Raw genomic sequence first — 18,467 nt, forward strand, 5'->3', positions numbered from 1 at the left:
CATTTGTACACTAAAATGTAGATAGTTGGATATGTTGCAAAACTTTTTCAGCACTTGACTTCAAATCCCCACTAGTGCTAAGACATTCTTGTAAAGACGTCATTTGGGGGAAACTTAGGAACTACTGTTTTCAAGAAATGGTCCCAATAGAGATGAGGTTGATGCCTAAGTCTTTTTTTTTTTTTAAATTTAGTTTCTGTCTCTTGTGCCTGGTATCCAGTATTAGTTACAGAGTCAACAGTATTTTCCAAAGACTGACAGGGTCAGCTGCTCTGGGAATGTGGCTGGTGACCTCTCTGATGGATTAGCATGGTGCAGGCTGCTTCCAAGTCAGTTGAAAGGTAAGCATTCTTTCTGTGTAAGTGCAGGCTGCTTTGGAACATTGTTCCATTTCAACTGATAAAACTGAAAGTATATCCTTGATGCACTGTCTCAAAGGGCACAGAGCTGTTACTTTTGGGGTGAAATGATTTGTCATATCAATACAACAGCTAAGCTCTTGGGTTTAGGGGCGGGCTGAACTACAGTGTTGAATCTGGTTGCTTTGATTAAGCAGTAAAGACAGGAAGCATTCAATCCAGAAATTCCTCTTTGAAAGTTAGAAACAAACATTCTATTTGAGTCCTTTTCCCTAAAGTCTTGTCAGTTTAACTTGGCTTGTTATCTTCACTCGTGAAACAGTTGAGGTGTGTGTGTGTGTGTGTGTGTGTATGTGTGTGTGTATGTGGGGGATGGGGGAGGAAGAAAGGGGAGGGAGAGAAGGGGTGAAAGGAGGAGGAAAGTCACACCAACAGAGACAGAGATGACTAGTAGGAACCATGTCTACTGTTCAAAGGGTTTGAAAATATGTTGAGTGTGAATCCAACTGTAAAAACCTGTCCAATCACCAAGCACTTCTGTGGACATCACCATGAACAAAAGAAAATATATTGAAGGTCCCCTGAAAATTACACATGCCTAGTGAAAAGTAGTTGAGAAAAAAAAATGGAGTATGCTGGACTTGGATTCCCATCTGGTTTTAGTCAGCCTTTACCAACTCTGGAAGCGTGAATTTAGTTTCATATCCTAGTCACCATTATTTAGAAATTATCAAATACTTATAAGTATTAGGACTTTTGAAACTCACATTTTACTTTTCAATATGCTTTGATAAAAGAATTGCGTTTTTCAGAGGTACGCATTCAAGAAAATAACACATTTCAAAGTTCCTACAGCTCTAACTTGATTAAAAGATTTGCTGATGATCCATACAAACATTCTGCCTCAGAAGTGTTTTTTTCCTAAAGAACATGCTCCTTCCCTACATTGACTAAAAATTCTTTTCTACAGTCACTTAAAAATATGGCCCAGAATAAGAATAGTGGGAAAGATAATATCATAGGAAATAAAAACTATCATATTCCAGTGGAAAGGTTTATTTTTAACTGAAGGGTGGTAATTATAAAGGTACAAATTTGTCAAACTGTCGTTATAATTATCATATACTGATATTTTGAGGTTTGCTTTTGTGTCCGTTTGGCAGCTTCAACTTACAAAAAAATGTTTATTATATAGTGATAAATTCAAGTTTAAGAAATTCCTCTATGGACATAATTACCTTTTCACAAGTTGAGGGCATGTACAACTCTTCCAGTACTGCTGGTCTATAGAACCAGTGGTGATGGCAGGAGGTTAGAAGTTTTCCAGTGTTTGCCTAAGTGTCAAGCAAACAGACAAGAAGGTAAGAGTCAGAGGAATTAACAGTCAGAAGAATTAACAGCTGCTGCTTGAAAATTTGAAGTCACCAAAGCTGATATGTGGACTCAGATAGGGGTGCTAGACAACCAGGAAGAGCTGAACTGTTCTCTCATTCATGTATTTTGTTCCTTACTGCTTTCCCCTACTTTCCCTGTGCTGTGGCCATCAAAAGGAGCAGAGTCTTCTGGAGACATACGGTTAAACTGAACTAAGAACAGCTCCAACAGATCTGAAGTTAGCTGTTTGCATGAGATTGGTTCCTGGTGCTGGGTCTGAGCTAAATTTGCATTTAGCTCTTGGGTTCTAAAGATGCATTCTCCTGGTGTGGTTCTTAGGATAGGTTATGGCACTAGGAGGTATGCACTGCATGTAACATTAGGGTTCCCCTCTAAATCAGTGTGGAGGTTATATATGCTTCTCGCTTGACTCATGGAGAGCATATGGGACCTATTTCCTGGATGGGTTGTGAGGAGTAGTAAGAAACCATGTGCTAAAAGCAGTGGCGTAATCCCAGCGGCTGGGGAGGCTGAGGCAGGAGGATCTCAAGTTCAAAGCCAGCCTCAGCAACAATGAGCCACAGTGAGACCTTGTCTCTAAATAAAATACAAAATAGGGCTGGGGATAAGGCTCAGTGGTTGAGTGCCTCTGAGTTCAATCCTTAGTAAAAACCCTGCTGTTCCCCTCACTCCCCAAAAAAGAAACCATGTGAAAGCCCTGATGGTTTCAGAAGAGGACCTCTTTCTCAGTATGATATTTATCCTAGGAACATACAATGGAGAAGACCCTGGGCTGTCTATTTAATCATGTGATGTTTTGCTTGTTAGCAACTGCTTGCATTCTGTTTCCTCCCCAACCCCTGAAAAGCATACATTATCTTTATGTTTTTATAGGTTTGCACGTTCTGAATAAATGAATCATGTAATGTGGCTTTTTGTGACTGACTTCTGTCACTTACTACATTTTCAAGGTTGGTCCATGTTGTTGCAGGTATAGTACTTGATTCTTTTTTATTACTGAGTAATATTTTCCTATATGGACATACCACACCTGTTTAACAATTCAGGTGTTATAGACATTTCTGTTGTTTCTACTTTTTGACTATGAATACTTGGGTCATGTACATTTGCATAGAAATTTTTGCGTAGAAACATTTTTTTGCTTCTTGTCTGTATATACCAATTGCTGGGTCATGTGGTAATTCCTTATATAACTTTTACTGCCCTGTCTTTCACAGTTACTGTTCTCATGTACAGTTCTCACCAGTGATGTATAGGGGGTTCCGTTTTTCCTTATTCTTGCCAGTGTTTGTTATTGTCTATTCTTTTTAATTTCAGCCATCCTAATGGGTGTGAAGTATTATCTCATGGTTTTGAGTTGTGTTCCCTAAACACTATGATGTTGAATATTTTTAAAATCCTTGTTAGCCATTTCTTCTCCTTTGGAGAAATATCTGTCACAATCCTTTGCCTGTTTTCTAATTGAGTCATTTATCTTTTATGGTTCTTCATTTTTATTAATGTATCATAGTTTTACATAATTATGGGATTTGTTGTATATAGCTCCATACAACTTATTTATCAGTCAAATGACTTTTAAAATTTTTTTTGGTTAATTTTTATGCCACATATGTTAGGATTTTGGTACTATTGCCTAAAGTAAACTTTTTTTTTTTTTAAAGATACTGTATTAAGTTCTTTGTGTACTTTACCACAGTTAGTTTTTGTAATAACACTATGAGGTTGGTATAATCCCTTCATTTAAGGGAAAGGAAACTGAAATGTTGAGATTTAAGTGATTTGCTCAAAGTAACCCAATTAGAAAATGGCAGTTTGAAAATGAATCCAAATACTCCAAGCTTCCCAACTTCATTTATTTCTCTTTCACTCTAATAGTTGTTTGAGTAAGATGGATATCTTGAACAATCAATATGGCATTCATTGATAGCATGGTTTGTGTTAGATAAATATGCATTTAATACCAACCAAAAGTCCTTATAAATAATCATGTATTAAATGTTTTAAGTCTCATCCATTGGACACATTTCCTTCCTTCCTTTTTTTCTTCTCATCCTTTTCTTCCTGCCTTTTTTCCTCCATACATATTTATTTATCCTTTACTATGTTGTAAGTGCTTATATAAAATGATGAAAAAGCATACTTAAGTGTTTGAACTCCAGCAGGTAAGACAAACTACACATAATTAGATATGGGTAGAATTAAAATATAATGTGAAATCCTTTAATGCTGAAGGTGACACAGCTCTGAAGAAGGAAAGAGAAGATGAACGGATGGAGAGGGACAGGTTTGCTGTGTTAGATGGAGTCATTGGTGAAGACCTGGGTGAGAAGGGAGTCATGAGCCTACCTTGTGGGCGTGTACACCAGGAAGAAAGTCCCTAAGAGAGGAGCCTGTCTGTGGTGACTGATCAGGCGGTCAGTGTGGCTCAATTTTTTTTTTTTTCTGTTTGACCAAAAGTAGAGGAGAGTTGGCCTGTGCATGGACACAATTTTACCTGTGAAAAATTCCTGTCCTTAAATCATATGAAAATATGTTTAAGCATATCTCTGAAATAGGTAGAATAGATAGTATTTGCCATACAGTGCTGGTAAAGTTGACCCACTCACTGTGTTATACCTGTGACAAAATTATGCTAAGAGGAGCTAAAAGTAGGGTGGCTAGAGAGGGGATTCAAGTACCGCTCAGCAGCGGTGTATGTGCCTTGCCTTCCAATCTCCTCACTTTCTAAAAATAGTAATCTTATTGGATTCAGGCCCATCCTAATGATCTGGTTTATCCTTGATTACCTCTTTAAAGAACCTCTCTGTACAGACATATTCTAGAGTATTAGGGGATTAAGACTTCAACATATGAATCTGGGGTGATAAAATTGAGCCGATAACAATGGGTAAAATAATAATATATACCTCCTAGAATTTTAAGAATTAATTAAGATAACATAGAAAAATTTAAAGCTGTATCTGGGACATGGTGAGTTGCCGGAAGTGTGCCATCTGTGAGTATTATTATCCTACTAATATCCAGTCATGCCTAGATTGTGAGTTTGCTGAGGACAGAAAGCTAGGAAACATATTTTTTTGTATGTGTATGTCTGTTTTTGATTTTCTGGTGACTGAATCCAGGGTCTTGTATATACTAAGCAAGCACTCTATCACTGATCTACACCCTAGTCCCAAGCATCATATTTTTAATTGTATTTTCACATATTATTTTTAAAAAGTCTACCTGCAACTAAGATAATCTTCCTTCATTATAGGTGCCTGGTTTCTGTTCGAGACTAAAAGGCTCAGGGGTCACTCCAGTTAAACTGGGCTAATTGGGCTGCACAAAATAACCACACAAGAGACACAAATACCTTTTGCTTTGGGGTCGCAGTGACGGCTCCTCTGACCTTAAGGGTCCGCAGGAAGAGAGAGAGCGAGAGCATGCGCTGACCCCTTTTCTTGAGGAGAAGCTATTCAAGTGAAGCAAGGGGTCAGTTTTTAGGGGGCTGAGTCTATCTTCATGATGTCCACTGTCAGCAGGTTGACTGACACCTGGGTAGGCCACACCCAAGGGCACAGTAAGAGAAGGGGACACACACAAGGCACTTCCATGGAAGATTCTATCCTAAACAGGGCAAGGGGTTATATTACAAAGGAACAGGTGAGCGTAGCTTCACCTATGGGGCTGTAGCAAGACACACCCATGCATGAGACACTGACCCTCAAACCCAAGAAGGGTGGGGAAAGCTCTGCCACATTTCTGTGACTTAGCGCCTCAGCACCTAGCTGGGGAGTATGACCTAGTCATGTGCAAGGTTGGTCTCCCACATATAGGTACTCAGCAAAGTACTTGAACATCTCTCCTGTACCAATAACACCCTTTAATCTCCCAATCAGCTCTGCACCATATACACCATTCCTTTTCCTCCTAACTGGATCCTGGATTTCATCTTCAGGCATTCAGCAAGTATGCTGAGCAAGAACTGAGTTTCCTTTTTTGGCTACAGCATAAATTTATCTCTCTCTTTTCCCCTAGAGAGATTTTGGAAGTTGCATTCACATAAATTCTCAACAATTGCCTTGCTTTTGAACATACCAATCTTGCATGCTAATAAACCTTTATGACTTTCATTTTCCAACTTGTTAGGGCTAAAACTAACACATATAATTCCTTTTCTGGAATACAGAATTGAGCCCAAAGTAGAAACCCCTTTGGTTCATGAATCTAATATGAGATTTTTGAATTCATCATCCCAAGCAAGGCCAGGTTTCTTTCCTACCATATGTGTCATGTCTTAAGACCTCAACTCTTCCAGGATGAGGCAGAATAAGCTCCAGAGCGAGCCTGCCTGGTGTCAGAGAATCAGCTGCAATCACGTTTAAGGCGAGTCTCACGTTTTCTAAAATGTTTTCTTGAGAAACGAAGGAAAAAACTTAAGAAATCTGACATAAGGTAAAAAACAGGTGTTACAAGAATGTTAACAGTAAACTGATGGGTTAAGCCACCATTGAGATCAGTCTTAGACTGTTCTGGAAGCCATTTTTATTCCCTTTTTTGCCATTCACATATCTGTTTGGCCACGAAACACAGGGAGGTTTAATTACCATCAGCTGCACAATTAATTTTCTTTAAGACATGAAACATTTCCTAAAGAATTCTAACAATCCTTGTTTTATTGGAAAAATGAATTTCATCTCCTATATCATAACTTTATTCTCAGTGGAAAAGCTAGGAAAATACCATTTTTATTTCAAGGTATTTCTAAACATCATTTACCAACTTCTTTTTTTTAATTAGTTACACATGACAGTACAATGATCTTGACAATTCATACATTTGAATCAAATGGGTATAATTTCTCATTTTTCTGATTGTACAGTTTGCAGAATCACATTGGTCATACTTACCAACTTCTCATGGAATGAAATTGGAAACACCCCTTGAATATATGTGTTGTGTCATTATAGTATTAATGAGTCATCCTTTTGGTCTTTCCCTGTAAGTCACTTTTTTTTTTTTTTTTTGCATACATGTTTATACTACCAGGATACAAATTGGAATTTGGAAGAACTAAACTGGCTGATTCCTATTTGTTTTATGACTATCACATTTGTCCTTTTTAACCTACTCATTAAATCTGTATTCTACAGTATATTTTATTCTGCTCCAACAGCTATTAGTGAATTCTTTGAGAATGACTTTTTGTCATGTACATCTTTCTGGGTTCAGGGAACCTAACCTGTTGGATAATTCTCCTGTTGAAGAGTTTGCTTTTATATTTAGTGACATTTATCATTATCTAAGGCCAGCTGCCTGACTTCTCTTCAGTGCTCTGTTTATGGGGTTTGAACATCTATAAATGGAAACACTAGCTAACCAGAAATTATCGCCAGGGCTTTCTGATAGTGTCCTAGGCTCTCACAACTTGGAATGTCCAGCAATATCTAACATGTAAGCAAGTCAAATCATTTTCTAGACAGAATCTGAACCTCTGTTTCTCTGTCTGACTCACTCTCTCTTCTCTTTCAACATGGAATTTGAAAAGGATGAAAAAGGACGCTTATTAAACAAGAATTTAGAGGAGAAAATAACGGTAAGATTTGTGAGATTCAGCATCTACAGGTTTATAATGTAATTGACCGGGTAAAGAGCAGCTGTCATAGATTGGAAAACTTGTACTAGCCAGCCTCTATGTCCATGTTTTGCTGATCAAAACCTTGAAATCAGGAAGTTCCATGGCTTTCCTGAAAATAATGTAACAAATTTCCATATTAAATTTTATTAGTAGAAAGGGAGAAAATTTGATTTAGTTAAATAATGTGGTTTACTTCCATTTTAAAAACTGAAATACTTTAATTTTGAGCTCTTCCTGCGATTGTCTCAATACTGGAAAATTGCTTTATTTATTGATATGAAGCTTAACAAGTATTCCAAGACAATTTCTTGTGGAGAGACCAAGACTATGTGCCAAGGTAAAATATAAATGTTGGAGAATATTTTAGTTTAATGGAGTAAGTTTAGTGTTCTAATTCTTAAGAAATTCTTTTTGGTTTGTTTTTGTTATAGAAGTTGTAAAAGCAAATTTACCTTGATACAAAGCAATGAACTGTCAATGAACAATACTTGCCACTCAGATTTGCTAAACACTATGTACACCGTACCCTTGTGTAAAATGTGCTGCCCACGGTTCATCTAACGGATGTAGCTGGCTAATTATGTTTGTAAATTTGCTGTGGCTACAGAATTAACATTGTAACAGGTATGACTAATTGGAATAGCATTGGAGTAACAAAAAGTAAAACTATATCAACTATAATAAAGCTGAACTTGTGGGAATGTACTGTTTTGGATGTCTGAAGTTGAGGTTTATGCACTATTAATGATATTAAAATTTGAAAAATGAAAAGAAAATTCAATGGGGCTAAAAAGTCCTAAAATATATTAAAATTTTATGATTTTAAAGAAGTATTTTGGATAAAACATAACCTTTTCTTAAAGGATTCAGGTCATGATTTTGAATATCAACTGTGGACCTCTGCTCTAGGTGATTGTCCAAATATGTAATGGCCACAGACTATTTTGCTTTTTGACTATATTGAAAGGTCAAGTATTATAGAACTAACCAGGGATTTTGAATCAGAAAGGTCTGGGTGAAAATTCTTGTTCCACAACTTCTGAACAGAAGACTTTGGGATTTTATTTAACCTTTTTGGATTTCAGTTAACTCTCTTGTAAGATGAGGAGCAGTAATACCTACTTTAACAGCTTTTGTGAGGATTAAAAACTATAATGTATGTGAAATCTCTAGTCTGATACTGTTTTCAAACTGTTTTTGGCCTGACTTACTGAAAGAGCCAATATCTCAAGGTTATATAAAAAGAGAAGTTGAAATGCATTTCAAAGTAAGAGAAGGATTCAGATATGATAAGTGTAAAGGCTTAATGATCACAAAACCTTTACTGAACCGGATAGGAAGTAAATAAATATGTGAATAAAGAGTTGCTATGAATTAGTGTGAAATTTGACCCTGAGCTTCCTGGCAATCTTTAACAGGAAGTTTTGCAAATAAACGTACTGGACATGGGAGGACTGCACAAAATGAAAATGATCTCTAATCATTTGAAGTTATTTGATGTATTAACATCTCACTTTCTGGAAGGTCAGATCTTTTTTCTGCATACCCAACTCTACTTTGAACACAGCTATAAATCTTGAAGTGGACAAAATCGTCTACTTAGAGGAAATAGCTGTCACCAAACTCATGAATATTACTTTGCAGTAGAAGCCTAAGGCTAGCTTCTGATTCACTTCCAGGTGATTGGAAGAAAATATGGCAGCAAATCAGGGAAGGGACAACATCCAGCTTGCACCCTGCAGACAAGATGCTTGGAAAGGGGGGTACACAGGAAAGTCCAGTATTAGGGGAAATTGTGTGGATAGACAGGTAGAGCTCAAAACTCAGACATCTTTCAAATGCAGGAATTCTAACGACACTGTGATTACCTCATGTTCAGAATTTTCTATTTAAGAGATTTGGGAAATACATACCTTTGAAAATTTCTAATAAAAAATAGTTAGGCATGTTGACTGCTTATGTGAACAAACATTCAAACAATTCAATTCATGGAACTTTGTTTTCCTTGTTAATACCAATTTAATAGTGTATGACTGGCTAGGTTTCTAAAAATAGCCTTATATGTATTTTTGCAGAGTTCAATATGTTCTCAAAATTATTCAGTATATGTTTATTTTTAAAAGTAGAGAATATTCTACCATAAAATATTTAAAGATGTGTGCATTATAATATTGTTGACTTACAATGTGCATCTTGTTTAAAATTAAAGCTTTATTTCCTAGGTGGAGGTTTATCATGATCAATATTATACAACTATACAAAACTATGTTATATGTCATGCAATCAAACAATATATCTAGTTGACTTTATTTGAAAACAATTCTGAAGATATGATCAATAGCAATTAAAAACTTGATAGCCTACTGAATTTAAAAATTCATCAGTTTATTCTACACCAAGAGATAGATAACAATAAAATGGGATTCTTAACTGTGTATTCAGTTTAAATCTTATCATACTCTGGGTAGATGAAAACCTATTTTTAAGTATTGATTTTTTGGCCCCTAAGTTTTTTGATGTTTGATGATTAAAATTAAAGATTTCTCAGCGCTTACCAATTTAAGATGTGTCCTTTACACCTTTTTAAAGGCTTTTACAGTCTACCAATGTCATATGAAATTTTTCACAAATTGATGTTATCCAAATTTTTCAAACATAAACATAAAAAAATCAGTTAGCAAGAACTGAGGACATTTCTATGCCCTGAAAAACCAGTGATTCAATCATGTTGAATTGCCACAGTCCGGCTGCAGCAAAATAGGGGGGGGGGGTGACGAACGACTTGTGTAGATCAATACAGCAGCAGGAGTAGGAGCCGTTTATTGTAGGACTGGAGCGGTATATATACATTCCACACAGCTTATCTTAATTAACATAAACTCGATACAGCAGTCAACCAATAAGGAATCTCCATACTTAATGGCTCGCTAGCGTTACTTCACAAACCACTCCCTCTGGCAAAATGCCAGGCGCCATCCTGACTTGTTTACAGACCTTAACATTGAATGTCTTTGTCACTGATTCTGCAAAATCAGATTACACAGAAGCTAATTTTTGTGGGATGTGGTAGGGTGTGAAGGGAGGGAGCTATTTTGTAACAATATATTTTAGCTTTGTTAGTTCCACAATAAAGGGGCGGGCCTTGGGCTGAATGATCTTGTTTTTCTTATATACTTTCCAAATAGTGTTCCTAGTAACTCTGCTTTTCCATATGGCTCCATGGTTCTGCTCCATGCTCAAGAACGTTCAATAAATGTTGTGTAGGTAATGCACCATATTGTATACTTCCTTTTGGAGACTCATATTGTATTTTAATATACTGAAGGCTCTGAGATGCTTTGGAGGTTAATCCAGTGTTTCTTAAACTCACTTACCATAGTACTGCATCTTTTTAATTTTGGGAGAGGGGCGGGTACTGGGAATTAAACTCAGGGTCTCACATATGCTAGTCAAGCAAGCACTCTACCACTATACACCCCTAGCCCTTTTTAAGTTTTATTTTGAGACAGAGTCTCACTAAACTTCTCAGGCTGACCTTGAACCTGAGATCTTCTTGCCTCAGCCTCCCAAGTACCTGGGATTACAGGCACTATGCCCGGCCCAACATAATGCATCTTAATATGTGTAAAATGATGGTGAATATTCTTTCTTATTTTTATTTTTATTTTGTGCAGTACTGGGAATGATGGTGAATATTCTGAGGAATTAGTGTTCTCTGGAACATAATTTAAGAAATTATGTATAAGCATATGGATTAATAATTTGGTTTTATTTATGAGTTGCATTTTCAGGAAAATGATACATACAGAAATAAATTCAAGCTAAGTGTTATTTATTTCTAACATGAAATAACTTTTGAAATTGTTTTAAAAATAAAACAATTTTTTTGGGGGGGTTCAATGGCCATAGTCTCACTGGGGGGCACTTCCTGCCCAGGAGAATCCAATCCACCCTAAATTTTAAAATCTCAAATAATTAGTGAATAATAAAACACAAATACTCAGAAATATATTTACAAAAGAGGAATCCCCTGATAGATCTAGTCCACATGGGTTCTGGAACTAGTCAAAGACAAAATAGCCCTGGTGGTTTATTTAAGGGGGCACATCAAAGGCAGGGATAAGGTTTCAAGGGATAAGTCTTGGCTTCTTGATGTCTTGCAGTCAGCAGGTTGATTGACATCTTAGCAGGTCACACCCATCTCAGGTGCTGTGTGGGATGTTTGGCAGAGCTTGAGAGGGAAGTTCACCTACATCAGATGATCAATCTCTGTAGGGGTGCCATGGGAGTTTCCCATTGCCAGACTTATCCCTACATGAGGCTACTGTGCACAACAGTCCACACATAGCCCTTTGTGGGCTCATGACAAGTACTAATTTGCATTTTAGTATTTTTTTTTCAAGCAGTAAGCCACATCCCCAGCCCTATTTTGTATTTGATTTAGAGACAGGGTCCCACTGAGTTGCTTAGCGCTAGCTTTTGCTGAGGCTGGCTTTGAACTTGATCCTCCTGTCTCAGCCTCTTGAACTGTCGAGATTACAGTCACATGTCACCACACTTGGCTAGTATGTTTTAATAAATAAGAAAAACTACTGATAAAATCTTGATTACTCCCTATGTTATTAAATATATCAACAAAGAATTTCACTTACATTTATTTTAACTGAAATTTCATAATGAAAAAAAAAACTATTCATGTATTAATACAGCAAAAATAGTCCTGTCCTAGGTCATTCTGACATAATAATGGATTCTCTAAGAGATGATAGGAACAAACAGATCTCACACATAAATCTAATAATTTCTACTTTATTAATATCATATGTCTCAAGAGACAATTTCGTTGTCCCAAGCAGTGAATGTTCAGTAATATCACAAAAATAATAACAAGAAAAGTATGTGCTTCAACTCATTTTATGATGAAACTTGTTAGAAGATGATCAAGACAGTATTTAATTTCTGAATGTTACATATATTGTTTCTTTGCACAAAAGTAACTCTCTAGGAAAGGAAATATATCATCTGATAATTAGGATTCTAATAGGATGTATTTGATTTAAAAGGTTGAAAAAATATTTAAAATAGTGTGATTTTTACCTTTTATATTTAAAATATTTTGAGTTCTCTTGAGTTTAAAGATGAAAGACTTGGTTACTGCTATGTAAATATAATTATGTCCTCAAAAATGAAAATATTTCTCAACTTCAGAAAATAGGGCTTGTCCTGCTTATTTTTTTACTGAAATTAAAAGAAAAGAAATAGAAATAATGGTGGGTAAAATGTAAAAATATAAAGAACTATGTATATAATAAATTCTGTGGTAATTTATTAAAGTGTAGCTCTTTAATAATATTAAATTCATAGTTCCATTAATACAAATGAAATTATTTTCTAAGAAGAAATCTATTCAAAAATAAGAAAGCACAGAATTAGTGCTTTGGCTATAATTCCTGATGTAATTATCTGATGACGATTTGTGATTTTGGGGGGACTACCTTTGAGATATGCAAAGTGCCTAGTAGGTAGAACTGTCCTCAAGTAAACCAACAAAAATTGACTTTCAAATTATTTTAGTCAGCTTTTTTACCACTGTGACTAAAGGACCCGACCAGAACAACTGTCAGGGAGGAAAGGTTTATTTGGGGGCTCACGGTTTCAAAAGTCTCAATCCATAGATAGCAGGATCCATTCTTTGGGGCTCCAAGTAAGACAGGAGCAAAATGGCAGGAGAGTATAGCAGAGGGAAGCACCTTATGTGGTGATCAGAGAGCAGAGAGAGACTCCAGTAGCCAGATGCAAATATATACCAAAGTCATGCCCCAATCCCCCCTCCTCCAGCCACACCCTACCACTTCAGTTATTACTCAGTTAATCCCTATAAGGGATTAAATTGTTGACTGAGTTAAGACTCTTAAGACCCAATCATTTCTCCTCTGGACCTTCTTGCATTGTCTCACATGTAAGTTTTTGGGGGACACGTCACATCCAAATCATGACACAAATCAATGCACATTTCTGAATACTTATTTCAAAAATGAGAGCATAAAAAGGACTGCAGTAGAAACACAAATGATAAAGTCCTATTCCTCAAGGTGATTATTATATTTTTGTTATTTTTAAGCAGATTACAATATAATGATGTTTTAGGAATTTGGAAATATTCTAAGTGTGCAAAACACAGATGTCCCAATTCCTCACATAGACTTTTAGTAGCAAGTCTATAATTACTTATTGGAATGTCTTAATGATGGAAACATTTGCAAAGCATTGTATTCAGTAATGTATTTTATTCTGTCACAATACCTATTTGCTTTTTTTCTCTTTTTGTATCTAACTATAACTAGATTAATTAGTAACAGACACTCAGCAGTCCCTAACATAGCTAAAAAAAAAAAAAGTTTATACTGTTGGTATTTCTAGTTTACTTGGATGTAATTTTCAATATGGCTTGAACATTGTTTCTGATCTATTCAACATTCCTCACAAGGTAACTTCGAATAATGACAAGTGATAAATTTATATTTAGCTATGTAAGGGGCCAATCTCTGAAGGTAAGGCACTGGGTTTATATACTAGATCTATTTATCATTATTGTTAGCCCTGGATTCTTGAAAAGCTAATTTTGTTGATCAAATTGAAGAAAAGATTAAAATAAACAAATAATAACATTTCATTTTTTTTGGTGTTGGGTCTTATGTTTTTGAAAACAATTTTCATTTCTCTGCTATTTATAGTAAACCAATGACCCTTGCAATGCTCTAGACTTGACTGACATATTTGCCTTATATGAACATTCTGTCTGATATTTTCGATGGTAAGGATGTGAGTCAATTTATCCTCACACCTTAGCTTCCTTGTGCTGTTAGCTCATGGTGGTAGTTTTTGGATGACACCACCATGGGGAATGGAGCATTCCTGCATCTTTAAGAAGGTGACTGCTAACTCTCTAACATGTTTGTATTGCCTACTCTGTGGTCCATACTTCCCCTTGGCACTTCTCCCAGGGTGGCCCATCCAACGATGGTATGCTTTGAATTTATTATCCATTTTTCTCCAAAGAGTGCAGAAACTCTATAATAAGTTGATGTCCAAAATGCTCCATGGAAATAATTATTTTCAAAAAACAGATGGGCAGTAATGAACCAAATTTCTTGGTAAGTTCCTCAATAAGTATCCTTCAACTGGAAGGCAAATGGAGAGATTTCAGAATTTCAAAATGAGGATTCTCTAAATTTCTGAACTCAGTGTCATTTCTGAATTTATAGTAATGATAGTGTTAATTTTACTTATCTCTACTTATTAATTTATTCTCATTTCTCGGAGAAATAAGAACTCTCTGAGAAGCCCATAAAGAGATTTTAGGATTGATCCCTTTGCATCAGGTACTGGAGAGTTTGCTAATTAAGATGATGCTATCCAAGGAACTGAGACATCCCTCATCCCTCATGAGCAATAAGAAAATTCTGGTTTTACTCCAGCTGAAGGTGTACAGTTGCAATCAATTTGGCAGACTGAAGTGAAAAAACTCTCTAGTTGTTCTTTTGCACAAGAAATAATTTCACTCTAACCTCTTCCCAGCCTCCTCTTCATAGAGCCAGTAACAAATAAATTTTTAAAAATTCTTGCAGAATTTATAGCATTGAATTACAAAAAAAAAAAAACAAAACAAAAATAATGGAGAGAAGAGGCAGTGTGTCAGGATGATAGTGGACCATGGGCATAATTTTCAAATAAGACAATACTATTAAAAAAGACAAATGAAGGTAGGTGCATTTGTGCAGGTGTTCTGAATTCTGTCATGATTTATCTTTAACAGTCTAAATGAAGAACCTGTTGCCTTTGGGTTGCATGTATGTTGCTGGGGGATGAGGACTTTGTGCCAGCTGGGTCAGTGAGAAACGTTGAATTTGAGTCCTGGAGATCAGTATTAGGGAAAGTTGTATTTGTGTCGCCTTTGGCAAGTCACTTAGACTGGTTTCCTTATCTACAAAGTGAGGGGTTATATTGGATTTTCAAAGAATGGTGTGCTCTCCAGCACTTTTTAAGTATATGAAAAGTGTCCTCTGGCTGTGGATTTATTAAATCCTTTCCATACCAAATGTTGCCTGTTTATACAAACATTAGGAAGCTTAAAATAATCTATATTTTTATATCATCACTAACTAAATATAACACAGATATCATTATTAAATAAAACCCTCTTCTTAGTCAATATAGAAAGTTCACAGTTCACTACTCATAGCTGAATTGCATATTTTTTCTGTTTTCACTGGGAAACAACAGATTCAGAAATTAAATCATGAGTGAAAATTGTGTGGTAGATGAAGAAGTAGCAATTAAGTGCTTTCATGTCAGTATAAAAATAGCAAAATATAGCATTCTATTTTCTCATAGTGTTCATAAAATAAAGCTGATGCAGTGTTTTTATCAGGAATAAAATTTAGAACATATAAGATCTGTGTTTTAACTGTCACTGCTAAAATGGCTTATGTCTTATCTCCATTCCCTTTTGTCACTCTTACCACTCTCTGCAATGCACCTGACACAGATCTTTTAGTCCCTTTGTGACTTTAATTTTAGCCCCTCTGCATTGCCGAAGGTTGAGGAAAAAGTGGATGCACAGGAATGGCAAAACCCTAGTTACCATTTTCGTATTGTTTCTTCTTCTTAAAAAAAAAAAAAAAGAAAGAAAGAAAAGAAAAGAAAGAAAGAAAAAGAACAAGGGCTATAACTATTAGAATCCAGCAAGGGGAACTGGGAGTGGAGAAGTGAAACTGATAAGGATCCAGATTTCTACTTTATGGTTCAAATCAAGTTCTTGAAGCCATCCAGCCCTTTGAAAACCCCTGCTAATTAAAGCTGTGTCTGCTGATAATGTAAGTCTGAGATGCAGTGTTTGAATGGATCTTTTGATTCAGCTCTGTGTGATGGTGAATAACAGAAGGGAGATGGATGTGTTGCAGGCTTTAACCGAGCTGTGCTTTCACCCTGACAATTGTAACACACTGTACTTGTGGCGACATATTTTTTAGGTTCTCATTGTGGGGATTGCAATTACATATCTAGTTATTCGGTCCCAAGTATGGCTCCCCTAAGGGTATGATGGATAGAATGTCACATTAGTGACGGAAGTGCATTAGAGTAATTTTTGCTACATGACCTTCATAAAAATAAGGTTATTTTTGAAAAAAAAATATAGAGGATATTTTGTGGTTTAATTGCTGTCTTTAGCCATTATTTGTAACCTAAACATTTCTCAAGGGTCCTTTATCAATTTTCTTCTCTGTTAATGGGCATCTCCTTGTCTGTATAGCCCCTAGGGAAGATGTCATCCCCAACTTGTTCTCCAAAATAGGCCTTGTACTCTTGTAGATGTCTGAGTGCGGCAATTCAGAGACCACCTCATGATTTTAAATACAAACTGGATAGCATTCATCTTAGACGCGAGAGCCTGTAGAATTGCTTTCTCAAACCTGTTATAATTTCTCTGGGGATGACATGTCATAGTGGGAGGCAGGAGGAAGAAAATGTCAGCGTGAATGAATGAGCTTATCACCTAGAGGGGGATGTTCTTTTATAATGTGGGAAGGAAACAAAGGAAATGAAAACTTTTCCCATTCCTATTTTGGTTTTCTAGTTGAGCTCAGCTTTCAGGAATTCCTGCATGTTTTGCTGTACTTCTGCTTCTCATCCATGGTTGCATTCATTCATCACTTGGCTGGGGAGTCCTCTGCATGCAGGATGTTACTCCCTGGCTGCTGCTGATCTTTGCATGGGGTGGGGAAGAAGGAAAACTAGTTGGTCTTATACCTTCAGATAATCCCCTTCTTCTTGGTCCTATTTCATAGTGAAGACTTTATAGAATTACCTTCCTTGAGTCTGGCACTGTCTGGGGTTTAGAAAGGTCTTTTTTTTTTTTTTCAGGGCCCCTTCTGAAGGGTTATGGAAAATAATATTTATATAAGACAGCCCCCCAGGAAAAATGGAAAGATAGTGTGGCTCTGGAGGAGGGAGGAAAATTAGCCAAATATTAAACCTCTCCCAGTAAATCCTTTTCCAGGAACAATGGGCCCTGAAGGAAGGAGGCAGATACAGAAACGCAGGGCCCTGGACTTTTACCCTTTCTCATTGCCAATGAGTCCTGGAAGGAGAAAAGCAAATGGTGAAGCGCTGGGTAACAATGGGTCTGAGGAAGAAGATAAGCAGCGAACACCAGTGACTTTTCCCAGTGACAATGAATTTCAAAGAAGTTGAACTTTTTTCCTGACTGTCCAAACCAATACATCTGCATATTCCAATGATTGAACCACCCTCATTGTAAACCGTAAAAGTCCAACCCCTTCCGTAACTGCAGGCCATTTTCATACCCAGAAAATGAGCCCTTCCAGTGCCTGATTGATGGACTCTGCTGTGGAATAAAGGAGAGCTTGCTGATCTGTTTGAGGTCTGCTTCCATCCAGTTATTTGTGTTTCCGTAATAGTGCCAAAACTGTGTTGGTTATTTTTGCTTACACCTTTCCTGGTGGCTTGGCTTCATCTGGCAATGCATCTCCATTTCCTCTTCATCTTCCAGGTATTTGCAGTGTGCTGTTTCATAACAGTTCTCCTGCCTTGCCAGACTTCTTATTGCTACAGGTGTATTGTTTTAAATTCCTTTCCTCTCACTTTAATTAGGGGCAAAAGCAGGATATGGGAGAAAGGTCCATCAGCATCTTGAACCAGAAACCCCTTAATTTATTTTTAAAGTCTCCTCCCAATGATTTGATTGTGTTGAAAATGTCTTTTCAGTAGGTGATGGATGTTGAGGAATAATATCCTTCTCCTTCATTAGAGATGCTTGTATCCCCCAAATTGGTATGTGGAAACTTAATTGTCTGTGTGCTAGTAATAAGGGCTGAGGCCTTTAGAGATGATGAAGTTGTAAGGGTGGAGTCCTAGTGGATGGGATTTAGAACGCTTAAAAAGGGTTAGAGGGAATGGGTTATTCTTTTGTTCTTCTGCTGTGCGTGGACTCAGCAATCATCCCTTCCACTGTGTGAGGAAGCCTAGAAGTCACTGTGTATGAGACGTGGGTTTTCACTAGACATCAAACA

The 18,467-nt window shown here is 36.6% G+C and overlaps 1 protein-coding gene across 4 annotated transcripts in view; it reads left to right on the plus strand.

Annotated features, from left to right (window-relative positions):
* The first annotated feature begins 7,150 nt into the window (after positions 1–7,150).
* The window catches only part of Mlip (muscular LMNA interacting protein), a 236,203-nt gene continuing 224,886 nt past the window's right edge, over positions 7,151–18,467 (plus strand). For 3 of the 4 annotated variants that reach the window (XM_046426722.2, XM_058573394.1, XM_046426717.2), the window contains exon 1: positions 7,197–7,332. In XM_046426722.2, coding sequence (XP_046282678.1) covers positions 7,270–7,332 — 63 coding nt within the window. In that variant the 5' untranslated portion in view covers positions 7,197–7,269. The other variant, XM_058573407.1, reaches the window with a different exon arrangement.

Source organism: Marmota monax, unplaced genomic scaffold, assembly GCF_021218885.2.
Source record: "Marmota monax isolate L192 unplaced genomic scaffold, Marmota_monax_Labrador192_F-V1.1 WCK01_AAM20220418_F8-fsc00247, whole genome shotgun sequence".
NCBI lineage: Eukaryota > Metazoa > Chordata > Mammalia > Rodentia > Sciuridae > Marmota > Marmota monax.